Raw genomic sequence first — 21,014 nt, forward strand, 5'->3', positions numbered from 1 at the left:
CATCAGATTTTCCACCAATGCTCCTTATAGGACACATCACTGCACTCTACACTCCTCTGTAAACTGGTCATCTCTGTATACCCGTCGCAAGACCCACTGGTTGATGCTTATTTATAAAACTCTCTTAGGCCTCACTCCCCCCCTATCTGAGATATCTACTGCAGCCCTCATCCTCCACATACAACACCAGTTCTGCCAGTCACATTCTGATAAAGGTCCCCAAAGTATCCCTGGGTCGCTCGTCTTTTCAGTTCGCTGCAGCTACCGACTGGAACGAGCTGCGCGCGAGCGTTGAAAAATAAATGTACACAGACATGTTATTCAATCATTGCACCCACACTGCTCACGTGCGCCACCGAACGTCTGCGTTGCCAGGCGCTAAAATAGAAGTTGATTCTATTTGTGACGCAGAATGTCCTGCAAGTCCTTCCTCTCCCATCTCCTCATTGGTTTTTTAGAAGCACATACCCACCTGCCATCTTCTCATTGGTTTTTAGGAACATATACCCACGTGGGTGATTGAAAGATGAACTGAGGTCGGTTGTGGTAATGCACCTTATTATGAAAGTTAGTTGCCAATCACCATATAAAGTCCAAAGAAGAAAAAGAAGCCTGGAAGGAGGAGAGATGACTAGAAACGATTCGGTTGACCGTTTTATGTGTGGATTAATTGTCGGAGTAGAGGACCTTGTGCATTTCAGGTAAAATAACAACTCAATGTTTATATCTCAGGTCAAATTAGCTAGCTAAATAGGACAAATTAGCTAGCAACTGCAAGCCAGCTAGCTAAATTGCCATAAATGTTTAATGCTTTTCAACCTGTCCCCAAATTAATATAATTGGTTCAGAGTTTGTTTTGATATTTCAACCTCCGTGTCGTGATCGCGTTTGGTGTGGGGGGATCAAGTCAATTTGCGCACAATGGCGGACGCGCGCGGGCATGGTGTAACTGACAGTTGTTGCTGCTTTGCGTGACGTATTGTTGTCTCTACCTTCTTGCCCTTTGTGCTGTTGTCTGTGCCCAATAATGTTTGTACCATGTTTTGTGTTGCTACCATGTTGTGCAGCTGCCATGTTGTGTTGCTACCATGTTGTTGTCATGTTGTGTTGCTTCCATGCTATGTTGTTGTCTTACATGCTGACCACACCGCTCACGTTGCAAAATAAGCGTCTGCGTGGCCAGGCGCTAAAATAGAAATAGTTTCTATTTGTGATGCTCAACATGCTGCAAGACCAGCCTTTCCCATCTCCTCATTGGTTTTTAGGAGCATATACCCACGTGCCATCTCCTCATTGGTGTTTAAGAGCATATACCCATGTGGGTGATTGAAAGATGAACTGACGTCCACACTCCAGTCGGTTGTAGTAATGCACCGTGAAGTTGGTTGCCAACCACCACATAAAGTCCAAAGAAGTAAAAAAGAAGCCTGAGGAAGGAGAGATGACGATAAAAGGAATTCGGTTTACCGTTTTATCTGTGGATCAATTGTCAGAGTAGAAGACCTTGTGCATTTCAGATAAAATAACAACCCGTTGTTTATATCCCAACAGCAAGCTAGCTAGCTAAATTGTCATAAATGTTTAATGCTTTTCGACCTGTCCCCAAATTAATATAATTGGTTCAGAGTTTGTTTTGATATTTCAACCTGCGTGTCCTGATCGTGTCTGGTGTGGGGGTACAAAATCAACATGCGCGATGGCGCACACAGGTGCATGCGTGCGTCCGGTTTGGTCAGAATGTCAGGTCTCTCTTGATGTAGTGTTGTGTTGTTTCTCTTGTCGTGATGTGTGTTTTGTCCTATATTTTCCTCCTCCTGCAGGAGGCCTTTTGCCTTTTGGTAGGCCGTCATTTTTCTTAACTGACTTGCCTAGTTAAATAAATACTAAATAACTCTGCTTCTTCCTTTCCTGTGGCTGTTCTCATGAGAGCCAGTTTCATCATAGTGCTTGATGTTTCTTGAATTTTTCCGTATTGACCTACCTTCATGACTTAAAGTAATGATGGACTGTCATTTCTCTTTGCTTATTTGAGCTGTTCTTGCCATAATATGGACTTGGTCTTTTACCAAATAGGGCTATCTTCTGTATACCACCCCTACCTTGTCACGACACAACTGATTGGCTAAAACGCATTAAAAAGGAAAGAAATTACACAAATGAACTTTTAACAAGGCACACCTGTTAATTGAAATGCATTCCAGGTGACTACCTCATGAAGCTGGATGAGAGAATGCCAAGAGTGTGCAAAGCTGTCATCAAGGCAAAGGGTGATTTGTTTAACACTTTTTTGGTTACTACATGATTCCATATGTGTTATTTAATAGTTTTGAGGTCTTCACTATTATTCTACAATGTAGAAAATAGTAAAAATAAAGGAAAATCATGGAATGAGTAGGTGCGTCCAAACTTTTGACTGGTACTGTATTTAGCATAACTTTAATGTTTCACTATTTTTATGAAATTTACTGAGGAAGATGGTCCTCCCCTTCCTCCTCTGAGGAGCCTCCACTGACATCTGTGGACCAAAAAAACTCCCATGTGTCAGAGTCTGGCTTAGTGGTTATCCCCCAAGACTCTGTACCTATACTCCTGGCAACGTGGGTACGAATCCCATATCAGCCCTTCCTCATGGTATCCCTCTGTATCGGTCTCTCCTCTACATTCCCATAAAAAAAGGAAAAAACTATATTTAAATTGTTGTTGTTTTATTTAAATCGGCAATGATATAAGCTTAGTAGTCGGAGGGAAGTTGTTTTGATCTATGGAGCCCACTCACAATGTGGCCAGAGTAATTAGTGGAATTAACGTTGGGCCCATCACTCTGCTCATCAAGAGGTGCCAATGGGGAGGGCCGGCTCGTAATGAGGATCCTCGTTAGTACAATCACAATAGTGTGGACTGGAGAATCCCTCTTCTTGTCTGCCTTCGCGCTGGGAACAGGGGACGTTGTTATACTGACTGGCCAAGTGATTAGTGGTCGGCGCGACAGGGAAAATGGCGCCTCGACTCCCTGCAACCTAAACACCTCGCTCTGCTAGCCGCTTAACTATCCAGAAACGTCTTTTCAGTCCCCATTTTGAAACGTCTCAGTGGAGCAAACAGTATCCGCAGGGGGTCATTGCTATGTTGTAGCTACTGATTTCATAAAGTGAGAATGCAACCACTAACACTCACAACCTGCTGTTTTTAAGGGCCTGTCCACCCCTATTCTAGAGAGCAACTTCAAGCTAAGACAACTGCGGGCCCCATTATAAAACCAGCTTGTGGGCAGGCCACCATTTTAAGACCCGTAAACAAGCAGATACAGGAGATGGACAGTAATAAACAGATCTGTACAGCCATTAAATCCTGCATACACAATTGCCTTTGTCAATATAAGTCTCTGTGTGTTCCCTCTCCTAATGGTTAAGGTTATGACATAGGGGAGGGTAAGCTGGTCCTATATTTTATCTGAACTGTATCTGAGCTTGTTCTTATGGGGGGCTAATAGTGGGGTCTGTTTGATCAGCTTACTGCTCGTTAATTGAGATAAGACTGCTGAGGAGGGTTCAATCACGCAATCACACCAACTGAGTCCACTAGGCTAGGGCTTCCAACCACTCCAATGGCTCCCTGTCCAGCCATCTTGTGGCATAATGAGTCTTGGATATTGCTGTCCTATGCTATTTCACGCTAGAATATTAGCCACAAGGCTTTTAGAGGATTTCACTGATCACTGGACTGGTCATCAGGATAATGACAAGCTGGAAAGCCTGGCATTGATAGGCCACCCTCTGTGAGGACTTGGCCATCTGTCACCAGCATCCAGAGAGAACAAATGGGGCAACCATTTTTAGACTGGGGGCTCAATGGCATCAAATGGTTAGGTTGAGAGGAAATCGATCTCCTTAATTCCTGGATACTGCATGTTCTGTTCTCAGTGTACACAGAGGATGTAGTCTTCAAAAAGGCTCATTAATTCATGTGAAGGACTGCATGTACAAGTGACTTGATAGTGTGTGTGCGCACGCGCGCATCTCTACTCCAGGGATTCGTTAACAAAAAAACAACAGGACTGTGGCCCTTGAGGAACCAGAGTCATGACCGTTTGCTTTTCACCAGTAAAGAAAGAGAGAAAGCTCACCTCATTCTCCACATGCCTCAGGTTGCTCTTCACCTTCAAGTAGATCTCGGCGTCTGAGTCCTCGGGGGGCTGGGGTGGCGGGTAGCCGGGGGGTGGAGGTAGTTGGGAGGGGCAGTCAGGGGGAGGGGGTGGTGGAAAGGGTGGCGGGGGTGGGGGAGGCTGCTGAGTGGCGGCGTTGGTGGCGGGGTCCTTGCTGTTGGGAACTCCACCACCTACGTCTGGGTTCAGCATGTCCATGTAGGTCTGCATGTCATTGATGGTCGACTCCGTTGGGCCTCCACCTGTGACAAGGACACGGTGGGTCAGTGGTGAGATTTCTGCCCCAAAATGGCTGATGTGGCCATGGAAATAGAATTCCTTGTACGGACATCTCCATTCAAGTCGATGGGTGGACGATAGGTGGACCAACAGTCGTTCTAGGAATTATATTTCTATGGACATACAAAAAGTATTCACCCCCTTGGCATTTTTCCTATTTTGTTGCCTTACAACCTGGAATTAAAATGGATTTGGGGGGGGGGGGTTGTATCATTTGATTTACACAACATGCCTACCACTTTGAAGATGCAAAATATTTTTTATTGTGAAATAAACAAGGAATAAGACAAAAAGAAACGTACAACTTGAGCGTGCATAACTATTCAGCTCACCCAAAGTCAATACTTTGTAGAGCCACCTTTTACAGCAATTACAGCTGCAAGTCTCTTGGGGTATGTCTCTATAAGCTTGGCACATCTAGCTACTGTGATTTTTGCCCATTCTTCAAGGCAAAACTGCTCTAGCTCCTTCAAGTTGAATGGGTTCCGCTGGTGTACAGAAATCTTTAAGTCATACCACAGATTCTCAATTGGATTGAGGTCTGTGCTTTGACTAGGCCATTCCAAGACATTTAAATGTTTCCCCTTAAACCGCTCAAGTGTTGCTTTAGCAGTATGCTTAGGGTCATTGTCCTGCTGGAAGGTGAACGTCTGTCCCAGTCTCAAATCTCTGGAAGACTGAAACAGGTTTCCCTCAAGAATTTCCCTGTATTTAGCGTCATCCACCATTCCTTCAATTCTGACCAGTTTCCCAGTCCCTGCTGATGAAAAACATCCCCACAGCATGATGCTGCCACCCCCATGCTTCACTGTGGGGATGGTGTTCTCGGGGTGATGAGAATTTGAGAGTGTTGAGTATTGAAGACTTATCTCTTCAGTAGGTCCTATGATTAAGTATAGTCTGGCCCAGGAGTGTGAAGGTGAACGGAAAGGCTGGAGCAACGAACCGCCCTTGCTGTCTCTGCCTTGCCGGTTCCCCTCTTTCCACTGGGATTCTCTACCTCTAACCCTTTTACAGGGGCTGAGTCACTGGCCTACTGGTGTTCTTCCATGCCGTCCATGGGAGGGGTGCGTCACTTGAGTGGGTTGAGTCACTGACGTGGTCTTCCTGTCTGGGTTGGCGCCCCCCCCCTTGGGTTGTGCCATGGCGGAGATCGTTGTGGGCTATACTCGGCCTTGTCTTAGGACGGTAAGTTGGTGGTTGGAGACATCCCTCTAGTGGTGTGGGGGCTGTGCTTTGGCAAAGTGGGTGGGGTTATATCCTGCCTGTTTGGCCCTGTCCGGGGGTATCATCGGATGGGGCCACAGTGTCTTCTGATCCCTCCTGTCTCAGCCTCCAGTATTTATGCTGCAGTAGTTTATGTGTCGGGGGGCTAGGGTCAGTCTGTTACATCTGGAGTATTTCTCTTGTCTTATCCGGTGTCCTGTGTGTATTTAAATATGCTCTCTCTAATTCTCTCTTTCTGTCTTTCTCTCGGAGGACCTGAGCCCTAGGACCATGCCTCAGGACTACCTGGTATGATGACTCCTTGCTGTCCCCAGTCCACCTGGCCGTGCTGCTGCTCCAGTTTCAACTGTTCTGCCTGCGGCTATGGAACCCTGACCTGTTCACCGGACGTGCTTGTTGCACCCTCGACAACTACTATGATTATTATTATTTGACCATGCTGGTCATTTATGAACATTTTAACATTTTAACATTTTGACCATGTTCTGTTATAATATCCACCCTGCACAGGCAGAAGAGGACTGGCCACCCCTCATAGCCTGGTTCCTCTCTAGGTTTCTTCCTAGGTTTTTGGCCTTTCTAAGGAGTGTTTCCTAAGGAGTTTTTCCTAGCCACCGTGCTTCTTTCACATGCTTTGCTTGCTGTTTGGGGTTTTAGGCTGGGTTTCTGTACAGCACTTTGAGAATATCAGCTGATGTACGAAGGGCTATATAAAAATACATTTGATTTGATTTGATATTGAGTGTTGAGTTTGCGCCAGACATAGCGTTTTCCTTGATGTCCAAAATGCTCAATTTTAGTCTCATGTGAGCAGAGTACCTACTTCCATATGTTTGGGGAGTCTCCCACATGCCTTTTGGTGAACACCAAATGTGTTTGCTTATTTTTTTCTTTAAGCAATGGCTTTTTTCTTGCCACTCTTCCGTAAAGCCCAGCTCTGTGGAGTGTACGGCTTAAAGTGGTCCTATGGACAGATACTCCAATCTCTGCTGTGGAGCTTTGCAGCTCCTTCAGGGTTATCTTTGGACTCTTGTTGCCTCTCTGATTAATGCCCTCCTTGCCTGGTCTGTGAGTTTTGGTGGGTGGCCCTCTCTTGGCAGGTTTGTTGTGGTGCCATATTCTTTCCATTTTTTAAGAATGGATTTAATGGTGCTCCGTGGGACGTTCAAAGTTTTTGATATTTTTTTATAACCCAACCCTGATCTGTACTTCTCCACAACTTTGTTCCTGACCTGATTGGAGAGCTCCTTGGTCTTCATGGTGCCACTTGCTTGGTGGTGCCCCTTGCATTGTGGTGTTGCAGACTCTAGGGCCTTTCAGAACAAGTGTATATATACTGAGATCATGTGACAGATCATGTGACACTTAGATTGCACACAGGTGGACTTTATTTAACTAATTATGTGACTTCTGATGGTAATCCAAATAAAAATCTATTTAAATTACAGGTTGTAATGCAACAAAATAGGAAAAACGCCAAGGGGGATGAATACTTTTTCAAGGCACTGTGGCGTCACCCTGGTGGGGTATTACACAATATAGCTGGTGGATGATGCAAGTTTCATCCACATAATATGTAAAGTGCTTTAAGCACCTGGAAAAACACTAAATAATCCATTCTATTATTATGTTATGACACACGTTTTTCAAACAATCAACTAATCAGTCTTCAGTCTGAACCTTCATTATTTAAAAACAGGTGTGCAGGGGTAGAACAAAAGCCTGCAAACCCAATAGCTCTCCGGGATTGCATTTGCAGACCCTTGTTCTGGAGGGCGTGCAGGGTTTTGGAATTTGGTTGATTCACAGACAGATTATTTATCCTATCTGCCACTAGAGGGTACTACTTGTATAAAGCGCTGCTGTGGCACCACACAAAGGAATGCAAACTGTTACATGGAATTTGTTCCAGTCAGATGAGCGGTTGAAGTTCCCACCATTGTTATGATAATAGCGTGCAGGGTGTATTACCCAAGCAAATATGTCATGTCATGTTTGGGGGACACACACACACTCTAAAGTTGGCTAAAGCACATAAAATCATACAAAGAGTGTATTCAATAGTGTATTCAATTGTGTATTCGGCACAATTGCCTTGCCATAGCATGACAGACTTTTTCTTCCTGTGAAATCTGAACTATTATCTTCATCAGGGTTCAACTTCAGGAAGTTCATTTAAATAGTGTAAGTGTTTGTGTGTACACGTGCACGTGTGTGTTTGCACGCATGTGATTTGGCATTTTTAAGTGCCTCCATGTGTGACAAAGTGTGTGTTTGTGACTGACCAGCCGGGACTCGCGACGATGGGGGCGAGCCGCTCCTTTTCCCTCCTGTGCTGGACTGACTGGAGTTGGCCGAGTCGTAATTGGACAGAGTGCTGGAGGGCGAGCCCATGTCGAAGTGGACGGGTTGCTGGGCCTGCCCCGACCCCGATGGGGGCATGGTGTTGTTGGGGGACGACAAACCTGAATCAGGCTGCTTGTTGTACTCCAGGTCAGCCGATGGGTCTCTGGAAAGCACGCGGTGCTCCACACTCTGGAGAAAGACAACCACAATGAGGGGTTAACGAAACATGCTCAACCAAGAACCTAGGGGACAGCACCGCTAACCTAGCATGGGACTGAAAATGAACATTTCCTGAAGAAAATGTGTGTGCTTGCTTGTCTTGAAGTAACTGGTGTTCAGGGAGGTCGCGTTCAACGTTTCAAATGTTATATATCGAAAATAATTACACAAAGCCTTATGGAAACACCGTACAATGGTTGTGCAAACATTTTTGTGCAAATCTTCAATATCAGTATCAGTTGTATCACAACCAAACGTTGTGTCAAACGTGTTTAACAACCAGAGTGTACAGGGTCTCTAACACTCCTGAACAGGCCCCAGGTCAGTAGTCAAAACAACACCACAACAAATTACAGATGATCATCTTTAGGTGCTGACTTCTAGCTGGCACGAGCCACACAATTTAGAATTTAACGCAGCTTGAGACTGACACTTTAAAAGTCTCGATCGCACTGACTGTCCGTAATCTGTCACCTCAACGCCAAGGAAATGTTGAGGTGACATTGAGTGACAATCAGTTAGGTACTACAGTTCATTGAGGAGGTGTCGGAGGGCTGCAGGTGGATGTGCCTGCTGTGTTTGATGAGCTGTGCAATCAATCAACCCATTTCTGCTCTCACTAGTTGATCCAGGAACCCAGTGAAGCTTTACCCTGGTCCCAGATCTGTTGTTAAGCCAACTACTATGTTTGTCAATGTTTGACATGACAAGGAGTTGGCTATGCAACACGCACATATCTTGGACTGCAGCCCCTATTTATAAAGCGTCTCAGTCAGAGTAGGACTACCGATCCAAGATCAGTATCGGCATTTGTATTATAATGAATATGATTACACGGACAAGGGTGACATGATCCTAGATCATTATTATTCTTAAATGTAGAAAATAGTAAAAATAAAGAAAAACCTGGAATTAGTAGGTGTGCCCAAACTTTTAACTGTATGTATACAGTACCAGTCAAAAGTTTGGACTCACCTACTGAAAAGGTTTTTATTTATTTTTATTATTTTCTACATTGTAGAATAATAGTGAAGACATCAAAACTATTAAATATCACATATGGAATCATGTAGTAACCAAAAAAGTGTTAAACAGATCAAAATACATGTTAGATTCTTCAAAGAAGCCATCCTTTGCCTTGATGACAGCTTTGTACACTCTTGGTATTCTCTCATCCAGCTTCAACTGGAATGCTTTTCCCAACAGTCTTGAAGGAGTTCCCACATATGCTGAGCACTTGTTGGCTGCTTTTCCTTCACTCTGCGGTCCATCTCATCCCAAACCATCTCAATTGGGTTGAGGTCGGGTGATTTTGGAGGCCAGGTCATCTGATACTGCACTCCATCAATCTCCTTTGTGGTCAAATAGCTCTTACACAGCCTGGAAGTGTGTTGGGTAATTGTCCTGTTGAAAAACAAATGATAGTCCCACTAAGTGCAAACCAGATGGGATGGCGTATCATTGGAGAATGTTGTGGTAGCCATGCTGGTTAAGTGAGCCTCGAATTTTAAATAAATCACCGGCAGTGTCAACATCAAACATCACACCTCCTCCTCCATGCTTCATGGTGGGAACCACACATGCAGAGATCATCCGTTCACCTACTCTACATCTCACAAAGACACGGCGGTTGGAACCAAAAATCTCAAATTTGGACTCATCAGACCAAAGGACAAATTTCTATCGGTCTAATGTCCATTGTTCATGTTTCCTGGCCATAGCAAGTCTCTTCTTCTTATTGGTGACCTTTAGTAGTGGTTTCTTTGCAGAAATTAGACCATCAAGGCCTGATTCACAACAATTCGCAACAAAGCATCCTTCACTCATGCTGCCAAACAGACCCTCGTAAAACTGACTATCCTACTGATCCTTGACTTCGGCGATGTCATTTACAAAATAGCCTCCACCACTCTACTCAGCAAATTGGATGCAGTCTATCACAGCGCCATCCGTTTCGTCACCAAAGCCCCATACACAGATGAAGACGGGAAGTTTACATACACCTTAGCCAAATACATTTAAACTCAGTTTCACAATTCCTGACATTTAATCATAGTAAAAATTCCCTGTTTTAGGTCAGTTAGGATCACCACTTTATTTTAAGAATGTGAAATGTCAGAATAATAGTAGAGAGAATTATTTATTTCAGCTTTTATTTCTTTCATCACATTCCCAGTGGATCAGAAGTTTACATACACTCAATTAGTATTTGGTAGCATTGCCTTTAAATTGTTTAACTTGGGTCTGTCACGTCCTGACCAGAAAAAGGGTTATTTGTTATTATTGTTTGGTCAGGACGTGGCAGGGGGTATTTGTTTTATGTGGTTCAGGGTGTGTTTGAGTGTGTGTTTATGTAGAGGGGTGTTTGATTTATGATTTCCGGGGTTTTGGTCTATGTTCTATGTTTGTATATTTCTGTCTGTTCTAGGGTGTTTATTTCTATGTTTAGGTATTTGGGATTGGGGCCTTCAATTGGAGGCAGCTGTTTATCGTTGCCTCTGATTGAAGGTCCTATAATTAGGAGTATGTTTGTTTTGGGAATTGTGGGAGGTTGTTCTTTGCATAGCTGTGTGTGTGTGTGTGTGTGTGTGTGTGTGTGTGTGTGTGTGTGTGTGTGTGTGTGTGTGTGTGTGTGTGTGTGTGTGTGTGTGTGTGTGTGTGTGTGTGTGTGTGTGTGTGTGTGTGTGTGTGTGTGTGTGTGGTGTGTGTGTGTGTGTGTGTTGCCTGCAAGACTGTTTGTAGTCCGTTTTGTTGTTTTGAAAATAAACATGAGCATTCACGTACCCGCTGCGTCTTGGTCCATTCACTACGACGACCGTTACAGGGTCAAACGTTTCGGGTAGCCTTCCACCACCTTCCCACAATAAGTTGGGTGAATTTTGGCCTATTACTCCTGACAGAGCTGGTGTAACTGAGACAGGTTTGTAGGCCTCCTTGCTCGCACACACTTTTTCAGTTCTGCCCACACATTTTCTATAGGATTGAGGTCAGGGCTTTGTGATGGCCACTCCAATACCTTGACTTTGTTGTACTTAAGCCATTTTGCCACAACTTTGGAAGTATGCTTGGGGTCATTGTCCATTTGGAAGACCCATTTGTGAACAAACTTTAACTTCCTGACTGATGTCTTGAGATGTTGCTTCAATATAGCCACATAATTTTCCTCCTCATGATGCCATCTATTTTGTGAAATGCACCAGGCCCTCCTGCAGCAAAGCACCCCCACAACATGATGCTGCCACCCCCGTGCTTCACGGTTGGGATGGTGTTCTTCGGCTTGCAAACTTCCCCCTTTTTCCTCCATACATAATGATGGTCATTATGGGCAAATAGTTCTATTTTTGTTTCATCAGACCAGAGGAGATTTCTCCAAAATTACGATCTTTGTCCCCATATGCAGTTGCTAACTGTAGTCTGGCTTTTTTATGGTGGTTTTGGAGCAGTGGCTTCTTCCTTGCTGAGCGGCCTTTCAGGTTATGTTGATATAGGACTTGTTTTACTGTGGATATAGATACTTTTGTACCTGTTTCCTCCAGCAACTTCACAAGGTCCTTTGCTGTTGTTCTGGGATTAATTTGCACTTTTCGCACCAAAGTACGTTCATCTCTAGGAGACAGAACGCGTCTCCTTCCTGAGCGGTATGACAGCTGCGTGGTCCCATGGTGTTTATACTTGCGTACTATTGTTTGTACAGATGAAAGTGGTACCTTCAGGTGTATGGAAATTGCTCCCAAGGATGAACCAGACTTGTGGAGATCTACATTTTCTTGGCTGATTTCTTTTGATTTTCCCATGATGTTAAGCAAAGAGGCACTGAGTTTGAAGGTAGGCCTTGAAAAACATCCACAGGTACATCTCCAATTGACTCAAATGATGTCAATTAGCCTATCAGAAGCTTCTAAAGCCATGACATCATTTTCTGGAATGATTGGCTCCAAGCTGTTTAAAGGCACAGTCAACTTAGTGTATGTAAACTTCTGACCTACTGGAATTGTGATACAGTGAGTTATAAGTTAAATAATCTGTCTGTAAACAATTGTTGGAAAAATTACTTGTGTCATGCACAAAGTAGATGTCCTAACCGACTTGACAAAACTATATTTTGTTAACAAGACATTTGTGGAATGGTTGAAAATCAAGTTTTAATGACTCCAACCTAAGTGTATGTAAACTTCTGCCTTCAACTGTACTACCCGCCACTGCGACCTGTATGCTCTCGTTGGCTAGCCTTCGCTTCTTATCCATCGCCAAACCCACTGGCTCCAGGTCATCTATAAGTCGTTGCTAGGTAAAGCCCGGCCTTATCTCAGCTCACTGGTCACCAGAGCAGCACCCACCCGTAGCACGCGCTCCAGCAGGTATATTTCACTGGTCACCCCCAAAGCCAACTCCTCCTTTGGACGCGTGTCCTTCCAGTTCTCTGCTGCCAATGACTGGAACGAATTGCAAAAATCACTTAAGCTGGAGACTTATATCTCCCTTACTAACTTTAAGCATCAGCTGTTAGAGCAGCTTACCGATCATTGCACCTGTACATAGCCCATATGTAAATAGCCCACCCAATTACCTCATCCCCATATTGTTCTTTTTTTTGTTGCTCCTTTGCACCCCAGTATCTCTACTTGCACATTCATCTTCTGCACATCTATCACTCCAGAGTTTAATTGCTAAATTGTAATTATTTCGCCACTATGGCCTATTTATTGCCTTACCTCCCTAATCTTACTACATTTGCACACACTGTATATACACTTTTCTATTGTGTTATTGATGGTATGTTTGTTTATCTCATGTGTAACTCTGTGTTGTTTGTGTCGCACTGCTTTGCTTTATCTTGGCCAGGTCGCAGTTGTAAATGAGAACTTATTCTCAACTGGTCTAACTGGTTAAATAAAGGTGAAAATAATAATAATTTCACGCATTCTCCTCTGAACAGTTGAAGTTGAGATGTGTCTGTTACTTGAACTCTATGGAGCATTTATTTGGGCTGCAATCTGAGGTGCCGTTAACTCTAATGAACTAATCCTCTGCAGCAGAGTTAACTCTGGGTCTTCCTTTCCTGTAGTGGTCCTCATGAGAGCCAGTTTCATCTTAGCGCTTGATGGTTTTTGCGACTGCACTTGGGGAAATTTTCAAAGTTCTTGAAATGTTCCGCATTGACTGACCTTCATGTCTTAAAGCAATGATGGACTGTCGTTTCTCTTTGCTTATTTGAGCTGTTCTTGCCATAATATGGACTTAGTCCTATTTGGTAAAAGACCATCTTCTGTATACCAACCCTACAAATGATTGGCTCAAATGAATTAAGGAGGAAAGAAATTCAACAAATTAACTTTTAACAAGGCACAACTGTTAATTCAAATGCATTCCAGGTGACTACCTCATAAAGCTGGTTGAGAGATTGCCAAGAGTGTGCAAAGCTGTCATCAAGGCAAAGGGTGGCTACTTTGAAGAATCTCTAATATAAAGTATATTTTGATTTGTTTAACACTTTTTTGGTTACTACATGATTCCATACGTGTCTCGAAATTGAGCTCAGGTGCATTCTGTTTCCATTGATCACCCTTGAGATGTTTCTACAACTTGATTGGAGTCCATTTGTGGTAAATTCAATTGATTGGACATGATTGGAAAGGCACATGCATGTCTATATAAGGTCCCACAGTTGACAGTGCATGTCAGAGCAAAAACCAAACCATGAAGTCGAAGGAATTGTCTGTAGAGCGCCGAGACAATATTGTGTCAAGGCACAGATCTGGGGAAGGGTACCAAAAAATGTCTGCAGCATTGAAGGTCTCCAAGAACCCAATGGCCTCCATCATTCTTAAATGGAAGGAGTTTGGAACAACCAAGGCTCTTCCTAAAGCTGGCCACCTGGCCAAACTGAGTAATCGGGGGAGAAGGGCCTTGGTCAGGGAGGTGATCAAGAACCCGATGGTCACTATGATAGAGCTCAATCTCTTCCTCTGTGGAGATGGGAGAACCTTCCAGAAGGACAACCATCTCTGCAGCACTCCACCAATCAGGCCTTTATGGTAGAGTTGCCAGATGGAAGCCACTCCTCAGTAAAAGGCACATGACACCCGCTTGGAGTTTGCCAAAAGGCACCGAAAGGACTCTCAGACAATGAAAAACAAGATTCTCTGGTCTGATGAAACCAAGATTGAACTCCCTGGCCTGAATGCCAAGCGTCACGTCTGGAGGAAACCAGGCACCGCTCATCACCTGGCCAATACCATCCCTACAGTGAAGCATGGCTGTGGCAGCATAATGCAGTAGAGATGTTTTTCAGCGGCAGGGACTGGGAGACTAGTCCGGATCGAGGGAAAGATGACGGAGCAAAGTACAGAGAGATCCTTGATTAAAAACCTGCTCCAGAGCGCTCAGGACCTCAGACTAGGGCGAAGGTTCAACTTCCAACAGGACAACGACCCTAACCACACAGCCAAAACAATGCAAGAGAGGCTTCGGGACAAGTCTCTGAATGTCCTTGAGTGGCCCCAGCCAGACCCCGGACTTGAACCCGATCAAACATCGCTGGAGAGACCGGAAAATAGCGGTGCAGAGACGCTCCCCATTCAACCTGACAGAGCGTGAGAGGATCTGCAGAGAAGAATGGGAGGAACTCCCCAAATACAGGTGTGCCAGGCTTGTAGCGTCATACCCAAGAGGAGTCGAGGCTGTAATCGCTGCCAATGGTGCTTCAACAAAGTACTGAATAAAGGGTCTGAATACTTATGTGAATGTATTTTTTTTTTAAATAAATTTGCAAACAAAACTAAACCCGTTTTTGCTTTCTCATTATGGGGTATTCTGTGTAGAATGATGGTGGGGGGACGGGACAATTTAAATACATTTTAGAATAAGGCTGTACCGTAACAAAATGTGGAAAAAGTGAAGGGGTCTGAATACATTCCGAATGCCGTGTACACTGACTGAAGTGGACCAAACAAATTATGTTAATAAGGGATCATAGCATTCAGCTGGAGTCACCTGTACGGTCTATGACATGGAAAGAGCCGGTGTTCATAAAATCTTGGAACAAATGAAAACGGCCTAAAAATGTCAACATCCCACGGACAGTGGCGAGAACCCAACTAGCCTTGTGGTGATAGTACTCTCCCCTCTTCTAAACTAGGGCTCATACTCTCTTATTGCTTTCCCATAACACACCACGTGAACTCCTTTCACATGGAGCCTGTGATGACACAACACATTGTGACTGTGGGAACTGTAGCCACAGGAGCCAGCATGTCCACCGACTGACACTGGTCTCTCCACTAATGACAATTACTGCTATTTACCTTCTCTGTCTGCCATGGCCCTTGTGGGTGGCATGAGAAAAAATAAACACTTCTGAGACTCCCCAAGGTTTGTGGGAAACACGTCTCACCCCTCCCCCTCCCCCATTTCCATCTCTCCCCCGCTCTTTCTGCTTTTGCTACTGTGTGTCCTAATGAATACACCCCGTGTCTCTCACCATGTTCTCCACATTGCGCAGGTACTTGGCACACTGGGCGTGCCCGTTGTACTCTGCCAGGTCGGCCGCGGAGAAGCCGTCCTGGTCCCGTATGCCCAGGTCCACGCCGTTAACCACCAGGATCTGACAACACTGAGAGAGAGAAAGAGAGAGCGAGAGTAGGGAGAAGGAGAGTGAGTGAGACAGAAACACGAAAAAGAGACAGAGGAAGAAAGAGACAATGAGAGAGACAAAGACAGAGAGGTCAGCTCGTCACAAAAAGAACTGTGTGGGATGTTGTAAAGAGAGTGTTCTCACAACAGCTGTGAGGCGTCTAACCTAAGAAAGGGAGACAATCTCAACTTGCCGCTCTCACTTGGCAAGTTTCTGTACTTGTATGAAGTTACCTGTTCGTTATTCCCATCCCCTTGGTGTCTTGACTAGCCTCTCTCCCTTCCTACCCCCTCTCATCACATACAGTATGGCCCACTGCCCTTTGACTCACCCTATCTTCCCCATCTTTCAAATACTTGAACTCTTCAAAATTACCTTTAAAAAAAGAAATACAGTAGATCTTCCTGGGCCTGCTAATGGTTGTAAGCTGATATGGGCTTTACTCTCATCGGCCAAACACCACAACGCGTACGAGTCAACGTACGAGTCAACCAGCTAATGTCAACCGCTGCAGATTGCGATCTCTAATGGGAGTGTACTGTGTAAGCGCACGCATGCTTCACAGCCCTATATGGTGTCTAAACCCATTGACCCATTGTCTTGTCCCCTCCTACAGATCCTGCGTCACTGACCTCTGCTACAAGTGTGACATCAGCAGCCTCATAGACTTCAGGTGGCGGTTACACCAGTAAGTGGGTCGTAACGATACTTCCGTTAATATACCCATTGCACCACCTGGGCGTAAATTCAGCGCCTAGTAGGAAGCAGGCGTAGGGTGTGAAATTGGGACGATCATCATGAAACACATGAAAATGTATAGCAATCTATATTTTCAAAAGCATTCGAGTCTCGGGTTCATATTTCACAACCTCTGCGGGCTGTTGGAGTTGCATATATGTGAGTCAATAGTAAATAATAGCCTACACTTGATTTAGGCTACATTAACAAGCTAAATGTTTGTTTCTGATCAGTGATAGATGAGCCAACGAATAGATGAGCGATCACCTCCACTTATTTGCCCAGTCAGAGATCAATTCATTGATTAGGCAAGTCATGGGCTTTTGGACGAGTAGGCTACTATGCAAGTAAAGATGAAAAAAAAAAATCCACTTGTTAAGATGTGCAAACTAGACAAGGTGATCATGAGCACCCACCTCAACTTAGCTAGGCTAGGCTGGTAACAGCCTAGTAATGGACGCTGCCTAGAAACCATCATTATGAAGCATCAAATCTCATGAATGTGCATTGTTTATGCTTGACAGCTATGACTAGTCTTATTTTCGGTTAGTGCAACAGGTATAAATTCGGATCACAAAGTCGGACGTAGCTACGCATTTAAGACCAACTTTTTTTACTACCAATTGGTGCAACCGTCCCCAGTGTCCCAGACTGTTCTGTGGACAAATGTCATCCACTACCTACCAACTCCCTATATACACATATAACATTTTATTTGTCACGTGCACAGAATACAACAGGTGTAGACCTTACAGGGAAATGCTTACTTACAAGCCCTTAACCAACAATGCAGTTAAAAAAAAAAGAAAAAAGTATGAGATAAGAATAACAAATAATTAAAGAGCAGCAGTAAATAACAATAGCAGGGCTATATACAGGGGGTACCGGTACAGAGTCAATGTGCGGGGGCACCGGTGTCGAGGGAAAATGTACATGTAGGTAAAGTTATTAAAGTGACTATGCCGTACACACTGCCCTCTGTAGTGCCTTGTGGTCGGAGGCCGAGCAGCTGCCGTACCAGGCAGTGATGCAACCCGTCAGAATGCTCTTGATGGTGCAGCTGTAAAACCTTTTGAGGATCTTAGGACCCATGCCAAATCTTTTCAGTCTCCTGAGGGGGAATAGGTTATATCGTGCCCCCTTCACAACTGTCTTGGTGTGCTTAGACCATGTTAGTTTGTTGGTGATGTGGACGCCAAGGAACTTGAAGCTCTCAATCTGCTCCACTACAGCCCAGTCGATGAGAATGGGGGCGTGCTCGATCCTCCCTTTCCTGTAGTTCACAATCATCTCCTTTGTCTTGATCACGTTGAGGGACAGGTTGTTGTCCTTGCACCACACGGTCAGGTCTCTGACCTCCTCCCTATAGGCTGTCTCATCATTGTCGGTGATCAGGCCTACCACTGTTGTGTCATCGGCAAACTTAATGATGGTGTTGGAGTCGTGCCTGGCCATGCAGTCATGAGTGAACAGGGAGTACAGGAGGGGACTGAGCACGCACCCCTGAAGGGCCCCAGTGTTGAGGTTCAGCGTGGCAGATGTGTTGTTACCTACCCTTACCACCTGGGGGCGGCCCGTCAGGAAGTCCAGGACCTAGTTGCAGAGGGAGGTGTTTAGTCCCAGGGTCCTTAGCTTAGTGATGAGCTTTGAGGGCACTATGGTGTTGAACGCTGAGCTGTAGTCAATGAATAGCATTCTCACATATGTGTTCCTTTTGTCCAGGTGTGAAAGGGCAGTGTGGACTGCAATAGAGATTGCATCATCTGTGAATCTGTTGGGGCGGTATGCAAATAGGAGTGGGTCTAGGGTTTCTGGTATAATGGTGTGAGCCATGACCAGCCTTTCATAGCATTTCATGGCTACAGACGTGAGTGCTACGGGTCGGTAGTCATTTAGCAGGTTACCTTAATGTTCTTGGGCACAGGGACTATGGTGGTCTGCTTGAAACATGTTGGTATTACAGACTCAGGTTGAAAATGTCAGTGAAGATACTTGCCAGTTGGTCAGCGCATGCTCAGAGTACACGTCTTCGTAATCCGTCTGGCCCTGCGCCTTGTGAATGTTGACCTGTTTAAAGGTCTTACTCACATCGGCTGCGGAGAGTGTGATCACACAGTCGTCCGGAACAGCTGATCCTCTCATGCATGTTTCAGTGTTACTTGCCGAAAAAGCGAGCATAGAAGTTATTTAGTTTGTCTGGTAGGCTCGTGTCACTGGACAGCTCTCAGCTGTGCTTCGCTTTGTAGTCTGTAATAGTTTGCAAGCCCTGCCACATCCGACGAGCATCAGAGCCGGTGTAGCACGATTCGATCTTAGTCCTGTATTGACGCTTTGCCTATTTGATGGTTCGTTGGAGGGCATAGCGGGATTTCTTATAAGCTTCTGGGTTAGAGTCCCGCTCCCTGAAAGCGGCAGCTCTACCCTTTAGCTCAGTGCGAATGTTGCCTGTAATCCATGGCTTCTGGTTGGGGTATGTACGTACAGTCACTGTGTGAATGATGTCATCGATGCACTTATTGATGAAGCCAGTGACTGATGTGGTGTACTCCTCAATGCCATCGGAAGAATCCTGGAACATATTCCAGTCTGTGCTAGCAAAACAGTCCTGTAGCTGAGAATCCGCATCATCTGACCACTTTTTTAATAGACCGAGTCACTGGTGCTTCCTGCTTCAATTTGAGCTTGTAAACAGGAATCAAGAGGATATAATCATGGTCAGATTTGCCAAATGGAGGGCGAGGGAGAGCTTTGTACGCGTCTCTGTGTGGAGTAAAGGTGGTCTAGAGTTTTTTTCCCTCTGGTTGCACATTTAACATGCTGATAGAAATAAGGTAAAATGAGAAGTTTCCCTGCATTAAAGTTCTCGGCCACTAGGTGCGCCACCTCTGGATGAGCGTTTTCCTGTTTGCTTATGGCGGTATACAGCTCATTGAGTGCGGTTTTAGTGCCAGCATCGGTCTGTGGTGGTATACGTGCTTTCAGTTCATCCCATTTATTTCCCAGCGATTGAACGTTAGCTAACAGTACGGATGGCAAAGGCAGATTAGCCACTCTTTCCGCGAAATCTCAGTTTATTTCTCCAGCGAATGACGGTGGATGAGGGCCTGTTCGGGTGTTTGGAGTATATCCTTCCCGTCCAACTCATAAAAACAATCGTCCAATTCGAGGTGAGTAATCGCTGTTCTGATGTCCAGAAGCTCTTTTCAGTCATAAGATATACAAAATAAGTTACAAACAATGCGAAAAAATGGTTGGTTAAGAGCCAATTAAACAGCAGCCATCCCCTCCGGTGCCATCTATACGGTAGAGCATTAAAAACTGGCAGCCAACACACAAACACACACACCTCCAGCTCCCCATTCTCGGCGGCGTCGTGTAGCGGCGTTCCGCCCCAGCTGTCGGTGATGATCTCGCCGCCGTGCAGCAGCAGCCAACTGAGCACCTTGGCGTGGCCACGGCTGGCGGCAAAGTGCATAGCCGTGGCACCGTCACCATCCCGGTCGGACAGGCTGATCTCTGTGAAACTCACCTGCAATGGGACAACAGTAGAGGTTAAACCAGAAAGGGGCAAACTACGGCCCGCGGGCCAGATCCAGCCCACCAGCCAATTACTGTAGAAGCGGCCCACGGTGTATTTCGAAAATTAAACAAAAAATGTGTCAACTGAATGCGGAGCTTAGTTCATTAGAACCGTGGTTACGTGAGTAACCTCCGATGTCCGCTATTGCAGGTGGGACAAACCGATCAGTGTCTGAAATTATACAGTAATAGGCCCACTGTTCTTAATTCCCAGAGTCTCTATTCAGTGTCTTTCCTGGAAACACCTTCAGACAGCTCACCTAAATGTTCTTAAACCCAACCAAAGAAACCAGTCCAACGTGTTCATGAAAAAAAGTAAGTTAATAACTTTTGAACTATTGTTCCAGGGAAGAGGAGTTTGAATGATGACATTTTGTTAGCATGCTGCCGTTAGCTAAGTTTACTAATTGGCGTTAGCCACGTTTCCTAGCTGGAGCTGCTTTTTCCCCTTTCTAATATTCATTACCCATACAATTAGAGTATTACAAATGCAAGAACTATAAAACTATATTGGTTATTTATGCCTATGTACTGAAGATCACATTTCAAGCACAATCATTGGACTAGCAGTTTTATGCAATTTCTGTTATACAATAAATATACAATAAATCTTGCTTGCCAGCATTATCTTTTTTGTTGCTTGCCACATATGTGTGCTACGCTACCACATGTTAGCCTGCAAGCGAGCCACTATTGGTGACGCTGGTGTATGCCAGTAGGACATTCCTGCTAGCCTTCTAGAACATTCGTTTAAACCTTTAGCTATAGCTTGTTTTCCACCATAATGCATTGCTTTGCTTTAAGCATATTAGTATTTCATTTGTATATTGC

At 44.8% G+C, this 21,014-nt stretch overlaps 1 protein-coding gene across 1 annotated transcript in view; it reads right to left on the reverse strand.

Moving 5' to 3' along the window:
- Positions 1–21,014, reverse strand: part of espn (espin) — a 99,793-nt gene that overhangs the window by 49,375 nt on the left and 29,404 nt on the right. The window contains exons 4-7 of the mRNA XM_045696094.2: positions 19,951–20,133; positions 15,714–15,845; positions 7,954–8,203; positions 4,124–4,404 (exon numbers count right to left, since the gene is read on the reverse strand). Of these exons, the coding sequence (XP_045552050.2) occupies positions 4,124–4,404; positions 7,954–8,203; positions 15,714–15,845; positions 19,951–20,133 (846 nt within the window). The remainder of the gene's footprint in view (positions 1–4,123; positions 4,405–7,953; positions 8,204–15,713; positions 15,846–19,950; positions 20,134–21,014) is intronic.

This window comes from Salmo salar, chromosome 15 (genome assembly GCF_965601325.2).
Source record: "Salmo salar chromosome 15, fSalSal1, whole genome shotgun sequence".
In the NCBI taxonomy this organism is placed as follows: domain Eukaryota; kingdom Metazoa; phylum Chordata; class Actinopteri; order Salmoniformes; family Salmonidae; genus Salmo; species Salmo salar.